At 36.6% G+C, this 16,936-nt stretch overlaps 1 protein-coding gene and 1 pseudogene across 3 annotated transcripts; one reads left to right on the plus strand and one right to left on the minus strand.

The window, feature by feature from the left end:
• Positions 1-6,317: 6,317 nt before the first annotated feature.
• On the plus strand, positions 6,318-12,143 carry PHT3;3 (phosphate transporter 3;3). 3 transcript variants are annotated; one of them, XM_089156913.1, is made up of 7 exons: positions 6,318-6,390; positions 6,535-6,781; positions 8,492-8,841; positions 8,928-8,971; positions 10,248-10,462; positions 10,549-10,673; positions 11,700-12,143. In XM_089156913.1, the coding sequence occupies exons 2-7, from the start codon at positions 6,635-6,637 to the stop codon at positions 11,746-11,748; spliced, it is 930 nt and encodes a 309-aa protein (XP_089013039.1). In that variant the 5' UTR covers positions 6,318-6,390; positions 6,535-6,634; the 3' UTR covers positions 11,749-12,143. The 3 variants fall into 3 exon arrangements, 2 of the variants coding, with proteins under 2 accessions (XP_089013039.1, XP_089013038.1); XR_016173596.1 differs by having other exon boundaries at positions 6,331-6,781; positions 11,700-11,811; positions 11,897-12,143; XM_089156912.1 differs by having other exon boundaries at positions 6,331-6,781.
• A 1,313-nt stretch (positions 12,144-13,456) lies between these two features.
• Positions 13,457-16,905, minus strand: LOC149015000 (pentatricopeptide repeat-containing protein At2g13600 pseudogene; annotated as a pseudogene).
• Between the last annotated feature and the right edge of the window lie 31 nt (positions 16,906-16,936).

A 16,936-nucleotide genomic window follows, 5' to 3' on the forward strand; every position in this document is an offset into this window, starting at 1 on the left:
AAATTTTGATCTAGACCATTAAAATTCAATGTTCAAGATTCAATTTGAGCAAGATTTCGGATCTGACAGTCCGAAATCTCAACTTAACAGTCATGCATATTAACAAGCAATTTCCATGTCACTTTGGGACCTAATATTGATGTGGAAATAAAAATGTGTACATATTCTCCGAATCTTGGAGGTAGGGTTTACCCAAAAAGTTATAGGGTTCGGATTTTTTTTTTTTTCTTGGTACAAAGAGGGCTATATATTTAAGCGTGCTCCATGCATGGCATCAAAAATACAGATATCATGAAACCATAAAAATAAAACAAGCCTAAGAGTCCAACACACCTTGGACACAACCTTGCAAGCAAGAGAATATGCTACAGCATTACACTCTCTATTGACATATTTGAAGGAAACGACATCAAACTGCAATGATAGAGCTTGGATGTCTTGAATGATGTTCCTTATGTGTTAGGAAAAAGTCTCTGTGCTTTTCTCTCGTCTTCACCACATATCATCAAGCCGAAGACCCTACTTCTGAATTTTGATAAAATGAATGAAAAATGAAACCCTCAGTAGGTCTCTTTCTAATGTGTAATAGATAAATATGAGGAAAACATAGACCTCTACTTGGGTTTGATTGTTTGATATTGAAACTCTTAATTATGAAATTCTTACACTTAGACATAAAATTTGCAAAGCACAATCTACACTTGAGTATTTGTTGTTGGTTCATCAACATTAAAAGAGAAAGAATCAAAACAACTAAATTTAAGTAGTTCTCTTACAAAGAGGAAGAAGAGTTAGAGAGACCAACCTTTAGAAAATCAATTGTGCACTCCTCCTTCCTCAAGAAAAAAAAATGGATCAAAGCATTTAATGTTACATTTTGCTTTTAAAGCAATATTATGCCAAAAATACATGAAGGAAGAAAACAGAGAGTAATAATATATTATTGAAAAATAAAGTCAATTAGCCACAAAATAATGTAATTAAGCTATAATATTAGATAATCCCTATTGACAATTTATATTACGAATACTTTTTACTATTATATGTTTTGACATTTTATAGAATGGCACATCAATAGAATATATAATATTTATAATACTGTTTTTCAACCGAATGAAATTTGTTAAATATTATTAAAAAAATGATTATTATCTGCAAAGGAAATGCATTGAAACTAAAGTTATTTTATTCTCAATGCATGTATATTATTATTATTTTGCCATTGAATTTTAATGAAATCACTACTCGAGATAGAATTACTACTGGAATAAAAATGAATCATGAAACTTACAAAAAAATAATAATCATCATGATTAATTAATCAATTTATTTTAATTTTCACTTTTTTGAGAATTATTACATATACCATAAAAAACATTAAATCTATGATATTGAGATACCTATTAAATTAACTTTTAATGGGTCTAATCTGATGATATTGAGTTAGTTTGTTCCTTATTTTGTATTTTGTATTTTTTATTTTTGGGAAAGGGTGCTTTTATATTGAACTGAGAAATAAAAAGAGGAAATATTGTATTATGAGATACCATTTCCCCTTAGCGTCAGACTGAGTGAGCTCACCTAGCCTATGGGGGAGGGCGGTAGGGCTTAGGCTTATCTCAGGAGAGAATTTTGCAAAGTTGGTGAGGAAGTAAGCACAATGGTTTTTTTCACGCACATGATGAAGGACAACATAGTGTTGGAATGTCGATTGAAGATTGGCAATATCTTCCACGAGGTCCAGCATTGCCCAAGGGGCACTTAACCTGCCAGTGACATTGTGGACTGCAAGTTAGGAATCAGACCACACCTGGATTTTAATCGCACCATGTTGGTGAGCATGTGCTAACCCACATATTATTGCCTTTAATTCCATTCTCAAAACGTTTGCAATAGGACTTCCACCGACTGCTGCAAAATGACTTGACCAGTGAAAATTCTACCAATAGAACCATAATCACCATGCATCCAAGCAATAGAGCCATCACAATTTATCGCCATCCATCCTAGTTGGGGTTTGATCCAGCAGTGAAGCGAACTCCTACGATGATGGAATTGGATCTGAATACCCTATCTTTCAAAAAAAGGGTCAGTTAGCATATTGAATTGTTTTTATTTTCACCTACATTGAGTAGAGAATCTAGAGAAACAGCAATATTATAAATAATATTTTAAAATTTTTTTAATATTACAAATAAATAGAATATTATAAATAATATTTTAGATTTTACTTCTATTTATCGAATATTATAGATTTTCTTTTAATATTACAAATAAATAGAAAGAGAGAGTGAGATGAGATGAGATGTGAGAAGAAAGAAAGGACGTGAGGCCAACCTATTGGTTCTAAAAGAAGTAGTCGGTTGCCTCGACTATTGTTATGAATTGATGATAATTATTCTTGGAAGTGTAGGTTCCAACTGTCACGGTCAGAGTGACAGTTAAGAAAAATGAAACAGACTCCGAATCCCAATTCCTAATCTCCAATCTCATGGGGTTCACAACCAGTTCAAGGCGCGTCACGCTTAACCGTCACGGGAGAAGCACCATGCATGCCTTGTCACGTACCTATCTTCCCTGCCAATTTGCTTCACTCCTACCTAATTAATGCAGAAAAGCTTTATGGGGCCGGTGGATAGTCGTCACATGGTCGGGGTTCAATGTATGGTTGGTAGAATGGTAAAATTCATACTTTTTAGTAGAAAAGTCATGGGTTCGACCATTGCCGACAATAAAGCTCCCTCAAATGATGTAATCGAGATGCGCACAAGTTGGCCCGGATGAACCACAGACACCAAAAAAAAAAAAAAAAGATGCAACGAGTAGTTGGGATTTAAACTTAACCATGTGGCTACCATCCATTGACTGCAGAACTGAATTAAAAGCCTTGATTGAATTCAAAATCTTCTTCGTCTAGCCAATCTGTCCACCCATGGATGGGCGGGGTATGGGCAGAGCACTATTCGAACAGAGAGGATTTTTATTGTCCTCAATCATACGAGAAAGTGAAGCCAGTTCATCTCAAGCAGCAATATTTTTTTTACTCTTTAAGGGTAAAGGAAATAATGGTACTGCACAATACCTAAACAACTATTAGATGATGTAGGGTTGGGTAGTGAGTTATAAGATTCAACAATTTTACCAAAAAAACAAAAATAAGATTTGGCAATATGTAATATTCTAATTTAAATGCACTCGTTATATTTTTATTCATATTAAAAAAAAAAAAAAATAAACCAAATGAAACGAATCATGTAGAAAAACAAGGCGTGTGCTTGTGTGGTGTATAGTTTATACTTATATAGCAAAGAGATATCAGATCCACATTTGACGGGAAAATCTTAAGGAATAAAGAATTGTTTATGTGATAAATTCTAAAAGTACATCCATAAAGATCGAAACGACAGAAAATTTAAGGATTTAACTAAAAGTGGGCCAGCCAGCCAGGCCCATCAACATACAACATCAGAACGTGCGATCCATGAGAAATAATCTTACAGAGATATGAGGTGGTGGATCTTAATTATGTTCACCCATCACCATCAATGTACTTTTTGGTGATAGTCACTGCTACAGATTTGATTTTGAGAATGTCCATTTCCTTTTTTTTTTTTTTTTTGTTTGCCAATCCAATTTTCAAGGCTTTGCCTTGACTAATCAGATGTTCGACGCGGGTTGCACACCTAGCTGTGGTGGGTGAGTCTCCCAGTAATAATTTTTCGCATCTACAAGGTTTCGATACCAGAACATTGCTTAAGCGGACCAAGCTGCTTACTACTTGGACCAACCTCCGTTGGTGAGAATGTCTCTTTCTAAGCTTCGGTTCAACGTCATTAATGCACTCAATCGTTAAGCAATATAGTTGTCGATCAAGATCTGTCTCAACTAAATCTCGACCATTGATTTTCAACAATCGAGACTTTGTCAAGACCGAATCTAAACCAAGATCTTGATCTGACAGGCTGAACCGAAACAAATTCATGTTCACAAGGGCTCCCCCCCCCCCCCCCCCAAATATGTGCACTTTCATTATATTTTATGGAGTTTAGTTTTATAATTATTTAAATATATGACAGGACTTCACCCATGCCCTTTTGGAAATGTAGACTTTTGATCTCATTCTACGAGGCATTGATCTTAATCAAATGAGCCAATTCTTTGGGTTTGTTTGGTAATTTGAGTCTAGAGATTTCAAAAATTTAGAGATTTCAACTCTATGGAGTCATGGTTCATAAAATTAACTATTTGGTTAGCTCTGAATCTTTGGAATGAAATCTGTAGATTCATCTATAAGTTTCAAATCTATGGAATGATGGTTCAAATGTTTAATGTTTTTATAATAGGAGTGAAATCTCTAGATTTCAACTCATACCCATAAATCTACATATTAATGTTTTTAGTGTAAAAAGGTGAATCTCTAGATTTCATGAATCTAGGGATTCACACAACCAAACGGGCATAAATCTCCCATTTGTGAATTCAGAGATTTGAAATCTCTGGTTTCATGTAACCAAACAGACCCTGAAGTTCTCCTACCATGTTTTTCAATTTATGTGACCCACTCAACCCCCCACCATCCGCCTAGATTTGGTTGCTATGTTTTTTCAATAATTTTGAGTTTATGTAAAATGTCTTAACTTGTCTCTGTTTATAGTTTAAGTTAGGAACTAAAACTATATTTTCAAATCCATGTAGATTATATAATTGGGATAATTTTTTTCTTAGATATTCTACATCTATCATAGGTTTTGTGCTATTTGAAACTCATATTATGTAAGTATTATTGATATAATACAAAAAAATTTAATTGAAATGAAATAAAATATTATAATGGAATGAATAATTAAAGTCATAATGACATATATTTTTGTAAATAAAATATATTTATTATTTACAATTTGAAGTTAATTCTTATTTTTTATTTTTCTATAACATACTTATTTTATTTTGATAAATATAACATAAATTATTTCAAGAGAAGGTGAGAGTAAAAAATAATAATGTTCAAGAGAGAGAAGTTTTAAATGCTTTTTACTGTTTTTTCTAGATGTTTCAAGCAACACACAAATGCATGATTTTTTTTTTTTTTTTTTTTGGTAAAGCAAACAAATGCATGATTTGAAGCTGGTATCATTGACTTATGAACAAACCAAATTTTATTTGAAAAATTGTTTAACTAAATTTAGTAGTCATTCTTTTCATTTCATTCGCTTTACACATTAGGTGAGAATTATCTGAATAGGAAGACTCATTAATATAATTTAAGAATTGTATAAGTAATTAATGGTGTTTGTTTTAGCTAATAAATAAAATTGATTGGCAAACATCAATCCATGTAAACTGACCCTATTTTGTTAAGGTAAAATTGACTTATTGTAATTCTAAAAATATTCAAAAAAAACTACAACACACGAAAGTCGTCCATGGACTAAAGAGAGATAAAACCCTCCCACAATTCCACAAACCTTCGTTCTAGCCTTCTAGGCATATCGACTGTTTCGTAGAAAAGAATATTTTGGCTACATCATCATCTCCTAGTTGGTTACTTTTACTTTGGTTTAATTTTACTTGGCAATTGGTACCTACCCCATAATCCTCTGGATTCAAATCGTATATGTTTGACCTTTTTGGTTTGATGAAGTTCATGTGGACTGTTTAAATTCACACCGTCTGATTCCGCACATAAACTAAACTAAAACTTGAAGCCTCAGAGTCTACATTGCTAGATTTTCAGTTTCTGGTTCTGTGCATGAGAGAAATTCGACAGTGTGAATTTAAATAGTCCATGTGGCCTTCATCCAATGACTGGACCTATTCATGAGATCAGTTCCCTACAGTAGCGTTTCATGGACTGGGTGTTCATATATCATGTCCGGGAGTTAAATTATAGTGCGGATTTTTTGGCTAGCCTCCTTTTTGAGGCGTCGTTGATCCATTTTGATCCTGGGGAATCCCTTATACCTTCACGAATATTGTTGGTGATGATGCAAAAGGGAAGATTTATTATAGAATGTAATTTTTGTATTTTATTTATCTAATATTGTCAGCTACTTAGAAAAAAAATCCCAACCCTTTTGCTCAAATCCATTGTCTTTGTCATTTCAATAAAGGCCTGGGCTGGACTGGACTGGGCTTAGACTTGTGTGTAAAGAGTTTAGCCCACACGGATATCCAAGCAAAAGGCCCACAAGGCCCAAAGCCTTATAAGGTTCGGTAGCCTAGGCCCACCCAGTGTGTCCTCTGTTTCTCTCAACGATAATGACACCATGAGTCAAATGTCAACTCGTGAAGGGTTTAGGGCTTAAGAAATTTATTAGGTTTAAGGTTTATTCGGGTGCGTTAGCATTTGTTACATGGAGGTTTTCCATCATCTGATTTGCTTCATGAAAGGTTCGTTTGCTAACCCTAACCATTTTCAGTTTTGCTTTCTCCAGCGGGTAAAGCTGATCATGGAGTGTGTGTTGACCGAATTTGAAATATACAAAATGGTCCTTCTATGTTCCCTTCTCGTAAACAACCTCATGAACCCTGTAGATTGCCTTGGAGCTTCCCAAGATCTTTAGTTGGGGAGGAGAGACTCTTGGGTGAGTAAGAGAGGTGTTTCCAAATACAGAGGAATTAGAACAAACAGAAGATGGTCACTATGAGAGCTGTTGATGGAAGATTCTGTGAGGAATTCTCACCAGCTTATTACGGGGTTTGCGCCTTGGGTGGAATGCTCAGTGCGGGGACATCCCATGTTGCTATTACTCCTTTTGACGTCTTGAAAGTGAATATGCAGGTGAGTATGATCTGGGAAGACAGCCACTGTTAAGCGTTGATCTTCAAGAAGTTGACTCGACTATGTGATCTTCTATACATCTTTTTGTGGTTTGAAAATACATTTTTTGTTTGACTCTTCATAGAATTCATCAATAACTATCTGATCTGGAAGTTGGGCGGGTTCTGGATTCTTGCTAATTCTGGGGGTTAGCAATCATCCTGAAATTTTCATGAAAGCCTAACTGGTATTTGGATGGATAAAAACGTGTTAGAAAAAGGTTTAGAACTTCAGAAGAATGATGATGAAATACATTGACTTTGGATTGGTCTTCCTCTTGTTAGTATCACATTTGGTATTATTTTTCGACACTACCAAAACCCAAATTTCTTTAACAAATGTAGATGCCTATATTCAGAGCTGTTGTCGAGTCAATCAAGTTTAATAGTAGCTTCCACTAGTCACTTTTCAACAAAGAGTCTTGTCTAATTAGACATCAGAAAGGATAATAACAATATTAGAATCACGCTGACACCTTGTGTTATCTTCAAAGCAATTGATCCAGTGCATGATTGGAGCTTAAACATGATCGAGTTTTGAATTGTCAAAGTGTTTACACATTATATTGGTGCGTTTGACTCTGTGGTGATATCAATGTTCTGAACCAACAAAAAACCAAAACCAGAAGATATTCAAATGATCATTTGTTATATGAAGCATCATCTTTTCAACTTTTTATCCCCCCATTTCTCCAACTATTATTGTTCTTCTTAAAGCTCTGCTCTACCAGTGCATACTTCTAACCTGAGTCACAAGGGTTCTTTACCATGCTGACACTGACATGGTTAATCCATAATCAGTTCGTTGGAGGACCCTCTGGATGAGCTTTGCTCTCTCTCTCTCTCTGTGTGTCTCAGCCCATGCACCATATATTGCTCTATTGCCCACTGATGATTAGCGTTCTAATTTTCGTGTGTTATTTTTTATTCGGATGAGTGGTAGATGAGTTGAATCTCATTTTGGTATTGTTCAAAACTGAAACTTGCAGCACCAAAGAGTTTGAATGGGTTCCTTGGCGAACCATGGTGAATTGGTGATGCCATCATTTGCTCCCATGGGTAGAATTGGGTGCAGATAGGATCTGTGGCTTATATTATTATTATTATTATTTTAAAAACCTTAGATATTTGCCATTAATTATTCAATTTCTTGCCATCTACTTTTCTCCTCTGGGAAAAAAAAGGCTCTTATTATCTCTATTTTCCCCTCATGTTTTTGTCTGTTTCAATGCAAATGGGTGGAAGTATACGAAAGATAAGTAATTTTTATCATTATCATCAATAAATGCAATAATGGATGTAAAGGTTTAGTGAGGCCCACTATTCTACTTGAATATTTTGAAATTAAGTAGCTTCTGACATTTTCAAAACAAAAATAGACAACAGAAAAAGCTTTACCTATATTACATTTTTTTCTGACATTTTTGTCAAGGAAAACTTGTTGGCACCTGACAAATTTGCTAATTTGAAAGAAAAAGATTTACCTATATTACATTTCTTTCTGACATTTTTTTTCTAGGAAAACTTGTTAGCACCAGACAAATTTGCCAATTTGAAATCTGTTACAGTCAGTTTATATCTTACTTCAAGATATGTATCCTTCTTAATTTCGAGCTTCATTCTCTAGTACAACAAATTTTGTGGTACTGATGAGAAAAGAAATCAAAATTAGGTGAATCCCATCAAGTACAACAGCATTTATTCTGGATTAAATACCCTCGTGAGGGAAGGAGGCCCTTCTGCCCTTTGGAGGGGTTGGACTGGGAAATTACTTGGATATGGTGTTCAAGGCGGCTGCAGATTTGGTCTATATGAATATTTCAAGGAGCTTTACTCTGATGTGTTGATAAACCAGAACAGGAGCCTCATCTACTTCATCAGCAGTGCATCTGCCCAGGTGTTTGCTGATGTGGCTCTGTGCCCTTTTGAAGCTGTCAAAGTTCGTGTTCAAACACAACCTAATTTTGCTAAGGGCCTGGGTGATGGATTTCCAAAGTTTTATGCAACTGAAGGCCTCTCTGGGTAAAAAAATCAAGAATATGTATATTTCTTCTGTTTCTTTTTTATTGTAGATGTTTAAAGGGTTACTCCATTTTATTTGATTTCAGCTTTTACAAGGGGCTTTTTCCGCTTTGGGGTCGGAATCTTCCATGTAATTGTTCTTTCCCTGTTCTGTGTGTTTTTATTTTTGCATCATTATGAAATAGGAACTGGATGCATGATATGCTACTTAAATATGTATTCTAATTTGCAAAGTTTATATGTCAATGGGAAAAGTCAATTGTCACTTATACACCAAGTAGCAAGGGGTCCATCCGAGGAGTAATATTTCCGTAGTTTTCAAGGCCATTGCCTATGCGGCTAGGCTTTTTCTTGGATCAAATACAACACCATGCTCTTTTGACACTCATTACTAACAGAATTATATCATATTTTCATGGATATGACTTCTATATTGGATAAATGGATACAAGTATAATTATATAAAAGGTTACCATTGCTACATATATTCATGTACTGCACATGCCTAGGTAGACACCTGTAGAATGGGTGCTTGCTCTTCTGCCTATTATCTTGTAGATACTCTCCTGTGTCAATCATTGTCTGTTAATAGTAATGTCTTACATCAACCTTTCCTATTAGATAGAAAAATCAACAAGTTTTTACACCAGGTTGACAGCTAGTGGCCTCCTTTCTGCGCTGATAGTCCAATTGAGTTGAGCATTGGCTTTAATAACCCCAAGTCCTCATGGTCTTCCTTTCTGAGCACCTAGTAAGCAACCTAACTTTTACCAGTTTGATGAAACTACTGATGCTCTGAGTGTTAGTCGTCCCCCCACCCCTAAAAAAAGAAGGGGGGGGGAAGGATTCTGGGCTAATCTCATCATCCCAAAATTAGTTCAAGGAATGGCTTGGTACTTTCTGCTTATGGTTATCTCACAAGGACCCTTCACTGTTCTCAATTTCAAGGATTCTGTCTATTTATTTGCTGGGGTTGCCCTAGATACACTATGGAGTATCCAATCTCGTTCTGACACAAGATCCTTCCTCTAGTTACTAGTTATAAGCTTGACTAGATTCTTGTTGTATTGCTCTTGATCTTTTCATGTTACAGTGGTTTATTAATCTGCAGTGCATCTTCTACTAATTATTGTATCTATGGGGACAACTTGTTATCATCAAAGTGGAGAAAGTTAGAAGTTGTAACCTAGTGTAGTTCAATGTGGGGTAAAAAGGGATTTTCAAAATGTTGAGAGTACTAAATGCAGTTTTAATGTGAAATGATATGATTTACCGTTATTGGACAAAGATTGTGTGATACTAAATGGCCAAAGAGTCCATGTTAAATCTTGTTTTATCCTACTTTTGATGCACAATATTTTCCGAATATTTATTGATCTCATTTTCTCAATGTTATGTGAGGGCAGTTTCTATGATTATGTTTTCGACGTATGAGCATTCAGTGGAATTTTTATATCGTGAAATCATTCAAAGAAGGAAAGAGAACTGCTCAAAAGCTCAGCAGCTGGGTGTGACATGTATAGCTGGCTATACGGCCGGAGCTGTTGGTACCTTAGTTTCTAATCCTGCAGATAATATTGTTTCATCCATTTATCACAAAAAGGCTGATAATGTGGTTCAGGTAATTTCTTGTTGGTTTACCTGCTTTTGGTCCATGTTAAACATCTGGAAAAACTCTGGGGTTATTTGGATTTTAATTATCCTCAGGCTGTGAAGAATATTGGGCTTGTCGGTCTGTTCACAAGAAGTCTACCTATTAGGATCGCATTTGTGGGGCCACTTGTAACCTTGCAATGGTTTTTCTATGACACCATCAAAGTATTAAGTGGACTGTAAGTTTGTGTTTTCTTTCTTATTTTAATGAAATATCTTCTTGAAAAAGGTTGAACCCAGTGCCGAAGGCTTCAGCAGAAGCAGACTCCAGCTGGGGGGAGGGGAGGGACCTTCCCTATGCAGCCTTACCCCGGCAGTTTTTATACCATGACCTCAGGCTACAATTGTGGTCCACAGCCATTGCATCAAGGCTCGCTCCTATCTTATTGTGTCATGTATTATTAAAGAAAGAAAAAAAAAGCAGTCGTGTCTTTGATTATTACATCTGTAAACTGTGCAACAAATATTATTGCCTGTGAGTAATATGTTGTCTATTACATATACAATAACTTCATTTTCTTTCTACTAATTGTGTTGTATTAATGGATTGTAGGTTGCATTGTGCTTCTTTTTAGTATTTGGCCCATGAATAAAATGCAAAGCAGAGTAGAATTTATTGGTCTGGGGACTATTTACTGCATTGACCACTCTTAGTTGTTTGATAATGAGTTCGTTTTTAGCTCATTGATGATGCAGCAGTTCTCTACAGAGTTAGGGATTTTGAAAATGGGTTATGGACTTGGTATTCCCGTTTAAGTGGACAGGAAAGGAACAGTTAAATGTGTACAAGGTACCAAAAATCTGCCCAGTATCTGAACTGTTTTGATCGATGGTCACCAGCCTACCTTGGTTGACCCGAACAGCTCACCTAGGCCTGATACCTGAAAATGGTCTCAGACACTTGTTTTATTCTTCTAGTCAGTACATTAGTGTCCATGGTCTGACCAAGATCAGGGTGGAAAAGGTCTTTAAGCATAATAAGGAGTGGTGGTGTCACAATCCAGTTTGTGGGATTAAGTTCTAGAGTAATAGTCTACATAAACAGAATTTTAAAATCCTGTATATATTGTTGGTGGATTTTATGTCATCTTTTCAGAATTTATTTTACAGTTCTTCAGCTATTCATCCTAAAGAGGACCTATCTAAAAATTTCCTCCACAGTGAAATCTCTTATAGATTGTGTATTGTTCTTATATTTCTTTCAGGCCTACAAGTGGTGATTGTAAAAAGTCACTTAGAAGAGAAGTGAACTGAAAAGCTCGAGTTGTAAATAGGCAATCATACTCCCAGGCTTGTTTAGCATTTTTTTTGCTTCAGGTTAGTTGTCACTATCAGGCTCTCCAACAAAAATTGCAGATTGATTTTTGAGACTACAACAGCAGTGACACTTTTCTTGGTGCAGTGCATCATAATAACAACCGTAACTCACTCTGAGCACTGCCCGTTTCTTCCCTCGTCGATCAGAAGTATGGGGATTTTGTATGTTGTAGAAAATCCCTCTCATGCTCTCTCAGAAGATTAAGGTTTCTGACCTTGGACATTGACATTTAGTGTGTGTGCTTGTGGATTTGGTATGGTTTGTAGTTGCTTTTTCTGCTCATGTATCAAGCTATAAGCTGAGATATTAATTCATATTAATGATAAGTGTTGCCTTGGTTACTTTGATAATGCTGTAAGTCTGCTTGCTTCAGGCACCCAAACTTCTTCCGTTCTGGTAGCAGTGATCTATATGCCATTATTTAGGATTAGTGAGATGGAGCTCTGGTTTCGTTACTTGGCCGATGTGGCGTGGCCCATCTTTAGTGATATATAGTGGAAAAAAAAGAGAGGCTGGTAAGGTTCAAAATTGGTGAACATGATGACTGCTAATGGAAAACCAGACTTTGGATTTTCAGACTACTATGAGTGTTGAGTTTGAGCATGTATGACAATGCCATGGAGAAAGAACACTACTACCAAGCAATAATTGCAGGACCTACTCCCCTTTCAAGGAAGTGCATGTGATTACTTTATGAAACCCTAATTTACCTTAGTGAAATTGATTTAATAAATAGATTTTGGCAGAGTAATTATGATCCGTGAGATTAGTTATTTATTAGATATCAGTGTTGTTATTAAAATCTTAATTACCAGAGTGTTGTTTTGACTGGTCAACGGAATCACATTGAAGAAACATGGAATAACTTCAATTACGAAGGGATCCTAGAAGGAACTATTTATATAATCAGATTTTGACGTTGGGGAATGTGGATGATGGATTTGAGATCCAAGACAAAAATGAGCCAGAAGAGGAAATATCTGAAGATACTGCAAATGAAAGATCAGCTTCTACATGGGTAGTTAAGGGACTTTTGAATATTCAAATCCACCTACCAAGATCACTGAGCTTAATTCAACTACTCAGCAGGTCAAGCTCTTGAATCTATGATTGATTATAATAATCCAGCTAAAACAGAGGAATGGACCTGAATCACAGAAACTAGATGCAGACCATGAAACCAAAGAATCATTGAATCCTTTCAAAAAATAGAGGTAATAAGGAAAGAGAACTCCAAAGGGAAAAAGAAGGTGCTGGCTCAAGTACTGCAGCTTGTGACCATCACAGCAGTAACATTGATGACTGCTGCAATGAGTACAGGCAGGAAAAAGAGGATCTCAACTGGGATTTCGTATATGAGAAAACGATGAGTGATGATGGTTGTAATTTTTAGCTTTTTCAGTGTAAGAAATTGAATTTATGGCAATCAAAGCTTCAAATATAAATGCAGGCATGGCAGATAAAGATGCACCTTTCAGGGTTTCTCCACTTGTTGAAAGGACATTAAGTAATCAGTGTGAAAGATTCAAACAATCCCTTGGCCACTGCCATTCCGCCTGATGATTCTCATTGGCTTTTAGATCAAATTAATGAAAACAAATGCATAAAAATCGGTGTCTAAAAGTATCCTGTAGCTTGTTCATTTCCATTGATATGCCATCATTAACTTCCTAATTACGTTGGCATGAACAAACACAAATTTGTTTTTTCTTCCTCCACATATACAGAAAGCAGAAATGAAAAACAATGTGAGAAAAGCTGCTTTAGCAGTATCATATACAGTCATTGACTCTGAACAAAAGTGAGAATGATATAGGTTTTTGTACTTCAACACCCTACCCAGAAAAAGTTATGATTTTCAGAAGACTCTGAACTCAAATGGCTGCCATTACATCATGTAACAGTCCAACATCTGGAAGTTCTGTTTTGTTTTGCTTTTCTCCTATTTATTATTGAGGGAGGCTCCCGGTATAAAACAACATAATTACTGAGCAAGTTTGAAGCTAGAGAAAAAAAAAGGAAGGGGAAGGGAGGGGATCTGGTTAATAGGAAGATACTCTACATATCGTAGATTACCAGTAATCCCCGCAAGAGCAATATCCTTCTTTAAAATGATGGAAACGGAGGGCGTCGCGAACAATCAATTCTCTGGTGGTGACCAGAGATATCAACTTCATCACTATGTGACAATCTGTGCAGATTCGGAGATTCTTCATAACATGGATTGGCATCCAAGAGGGCAAGTTGATCAATCCAAAAGCTACTGCAAGTTTCTCACTATGGTATCCTTGAGATCTGCTGGTACTAACTTTGTTCACATATAGTCCTGTATCTTCTATCTTCTTAATTAACTCTTCTAACATCCTGAGGACATCATCTATTTGTGGGTGGTTTGTGTCATCTACTGTAAACACATGTACCCTGTTATTAACCTCAATCCAGCTGCAACCAGGGTTCTTCCGGACTCCCTTCTCCCTCATCAATTTTCTTACTTCTGCAACACCATCTAACCTGCCAACATCTGCATATATATTAGCCTGAAGGACGTAACTTCCAGAATCTTCTGGATCCAACTCAAGCACATTCTTGATGGCACATTCAGCCAGTTCTGTGTTGCCATGGATGCGGCATGCCCCAAGAAGAGCACCCCAGATGCTGGCACTTGGTTTGATTGGCATATTGTCAATCAAGTTCTTGGCCTGTTCTAACATCCCAGCGCGACCAAAAAGATCAACCATACACACGAAATGCTCAGACCTTGGACAAAGTCCATGATCTTTGGTCATAGAATCAAAATAATATTGACCTTCTGATACAAGTCCTGAATGGCTACAACCTGATAGAATGGCAATGTAGCTGATATGATCAGGAGTCTGTCCAACTTTCAACATTTCCTCAAAAATCTCAATCACTTTCTTCCCTTGACCATTCTGAGCATAACCCGTCATCATGGCATTCCATGAGACCAAATCCTTACTGATTATTGAATCAAAAACTTCTCGTGCTTCATTAATTCTCCCGCATCTTGAATACATTGTAACAAGACTATTGGCAACTGGCACATCAGTATTAAATCCAAATTTTGTAGTTTGAGCTATGATTTGGTTGCCGAGTCTCAGTACTGCAGCATCAGCACAGGCACCGAAAACAATTGCTAAAGTAATCCAATCTGGATTCATTCCTTCTCTTAGCATCAAAGTGTACAATTTCAGACACTCCTCCAGATACCCGTGTTGTAAATATGTGGCCAACATTGAGTTCCAAGTAATTAAATTCCGTTCAGGTATATTGTTGAAGTATTCTCGGGCTCTATCAACATCACCCAATTGGGACCAGGCACTGATCATTGCCGTCCATGATATTATGTCTCTTGTTGGCATTAAGTCAAATACATGGTTTGCATTTTGAACACTACCACACTTAGCATACATTGTAAGCAGAGCATTTGCAACTGGAACACAGGAGTCCAGTCCAATCTTGATTGCATAGGCATGTAGTTGTGTCCCAACAGAAATATTTTCTCTACTTGAACACATGCCTAGAGCAGTGGCAAGAGTATACCTGTCAGTGGCGACTGGAACCTCTCTCATTTGGTTAAACAACATCAGTGCTTCTTCTTCATAGCCTGATTGTGCATATCCTCCAATTAAAGAAGTCCAAGAGACTTCATTACGTTCAAGTAAGTTGTCAAACACCTGCTTCGCCTCTTTTAAGCATCCACATTTTGCATACATGTCAATGAGACCACTACCCATGTAAACATCAACTTCGAATTCATATCTAACAATCCGGGCATGAAGATGTCTACCCCATTCCAGATCAAAAATGCTCGTGGCAGCACTGAGAACACTAGCATAAGTCATAGAGTTGGGTCTAAAACCTTCATTCCACATTTGTATGAACATAGAAAGAGCTTGGGCACCAAGCCCATGTCGAGACAAGATGGAAATCATTGTGTTCCATGATACATCATCTCGGTCGGGCATTTCATGAAACAATCTTAGTGCTTTTTTCACACCAGAAGATTTCGAATAGCCAAACAACATACTATTCCAGCAAAAAAGACTTGGATTGGGTATCTGGTGAAACACTTGGTCAGCCGACTTCATAGATCCACACTTAATATACATATCAAGAAGCGAAGTTTCAACAAATGGGTCTCTCACAAAATCAACTTTCAAGGCAAGACAATGCACTTGCGAACCAAATTCAAGGAATTGGAGAATACCACAAGCCTTCATCACACAGGAGAAAGAGAATGAATCTGGTCTACATTGAAAATCTCTAACCATGGAAACAAAGGTCTTCAAAGTTTCTTCATATTGCAGGTTTTGCATATAACCTGACATCATTGAGTTCCAAGAAGCAGAATCCCTATCAGGCATTTCCTCAAACAAATGCACTGCCTCTGTAAACCGACCCATATCTGCCAAACCATTTATCATCGTATTCCAAGTGAAAACATTAGGTTTCTCAATTTCACCAAAAACCCTTCGTGCATCTTCGATTAATTCACATTTTGAATACATATTCAACAGATGGTTTTGAAGGAAAATTGAAGACCCATAACCCGTTGATATCAGGTGCGCATGAAGCTTCCTAGCATCGGATATAGATTTGAGATCTCCACAGGCTTTCATTGCTTCAGAAAGTTTCTGGGAGAAACCCATGTAGGAATCCATTCCCTTTCTTGCGAGATCTTCTTGGGAAGATAAGTAACGGAAGAGTCCATAAGTAGAAGAAGAAGAGAAGGGTTTCAAGAGCGGCCATGAAATCCTGAGGATCATTCAATGAAGAAGAAGCTTCAGGTTTCCAGAAATGAAAAGCAAAGGTTACTGACGTGGCTTCTTCGGTCGACCACACACGACGTCATGAACTGAGTCACGATTGTGGTTTGTGGGGTTGAGGGTTAAAAGGAGTGAAGTCAACTAACAGGTTTCAAGCTTCTGAAATAAGCCACGATCGCAACATGTTTTCAGTTTCCCTCCACTTTTCCGTATTTCTGCGTTCAAATCAAAATTATGAATCTTCTTCCATAACCCTTTTCAAGATTTATATAAATAAGCTCTTCCCTCTCCATTAGAGCTTAGAAGTTAGAACCTCACAGTACTCGACATTTTCATT

The sequence above is a fragment of the Hakea prostrata genome, chromosome 5 (assembly GCF_041222555.1).
Source record: "Hakea prostrata isolate BN-2017 chromosome 5, UWA_Hpros_2, whole genome shotgun sequence".
Classification (NCBI taxonomy): domain Eukaryota; kingdom Viridiplantae; phylum Streptophyta; class Magnoliopsida; order Proteales; family Proteaceae; genus Hakea; species Hakea prostrata.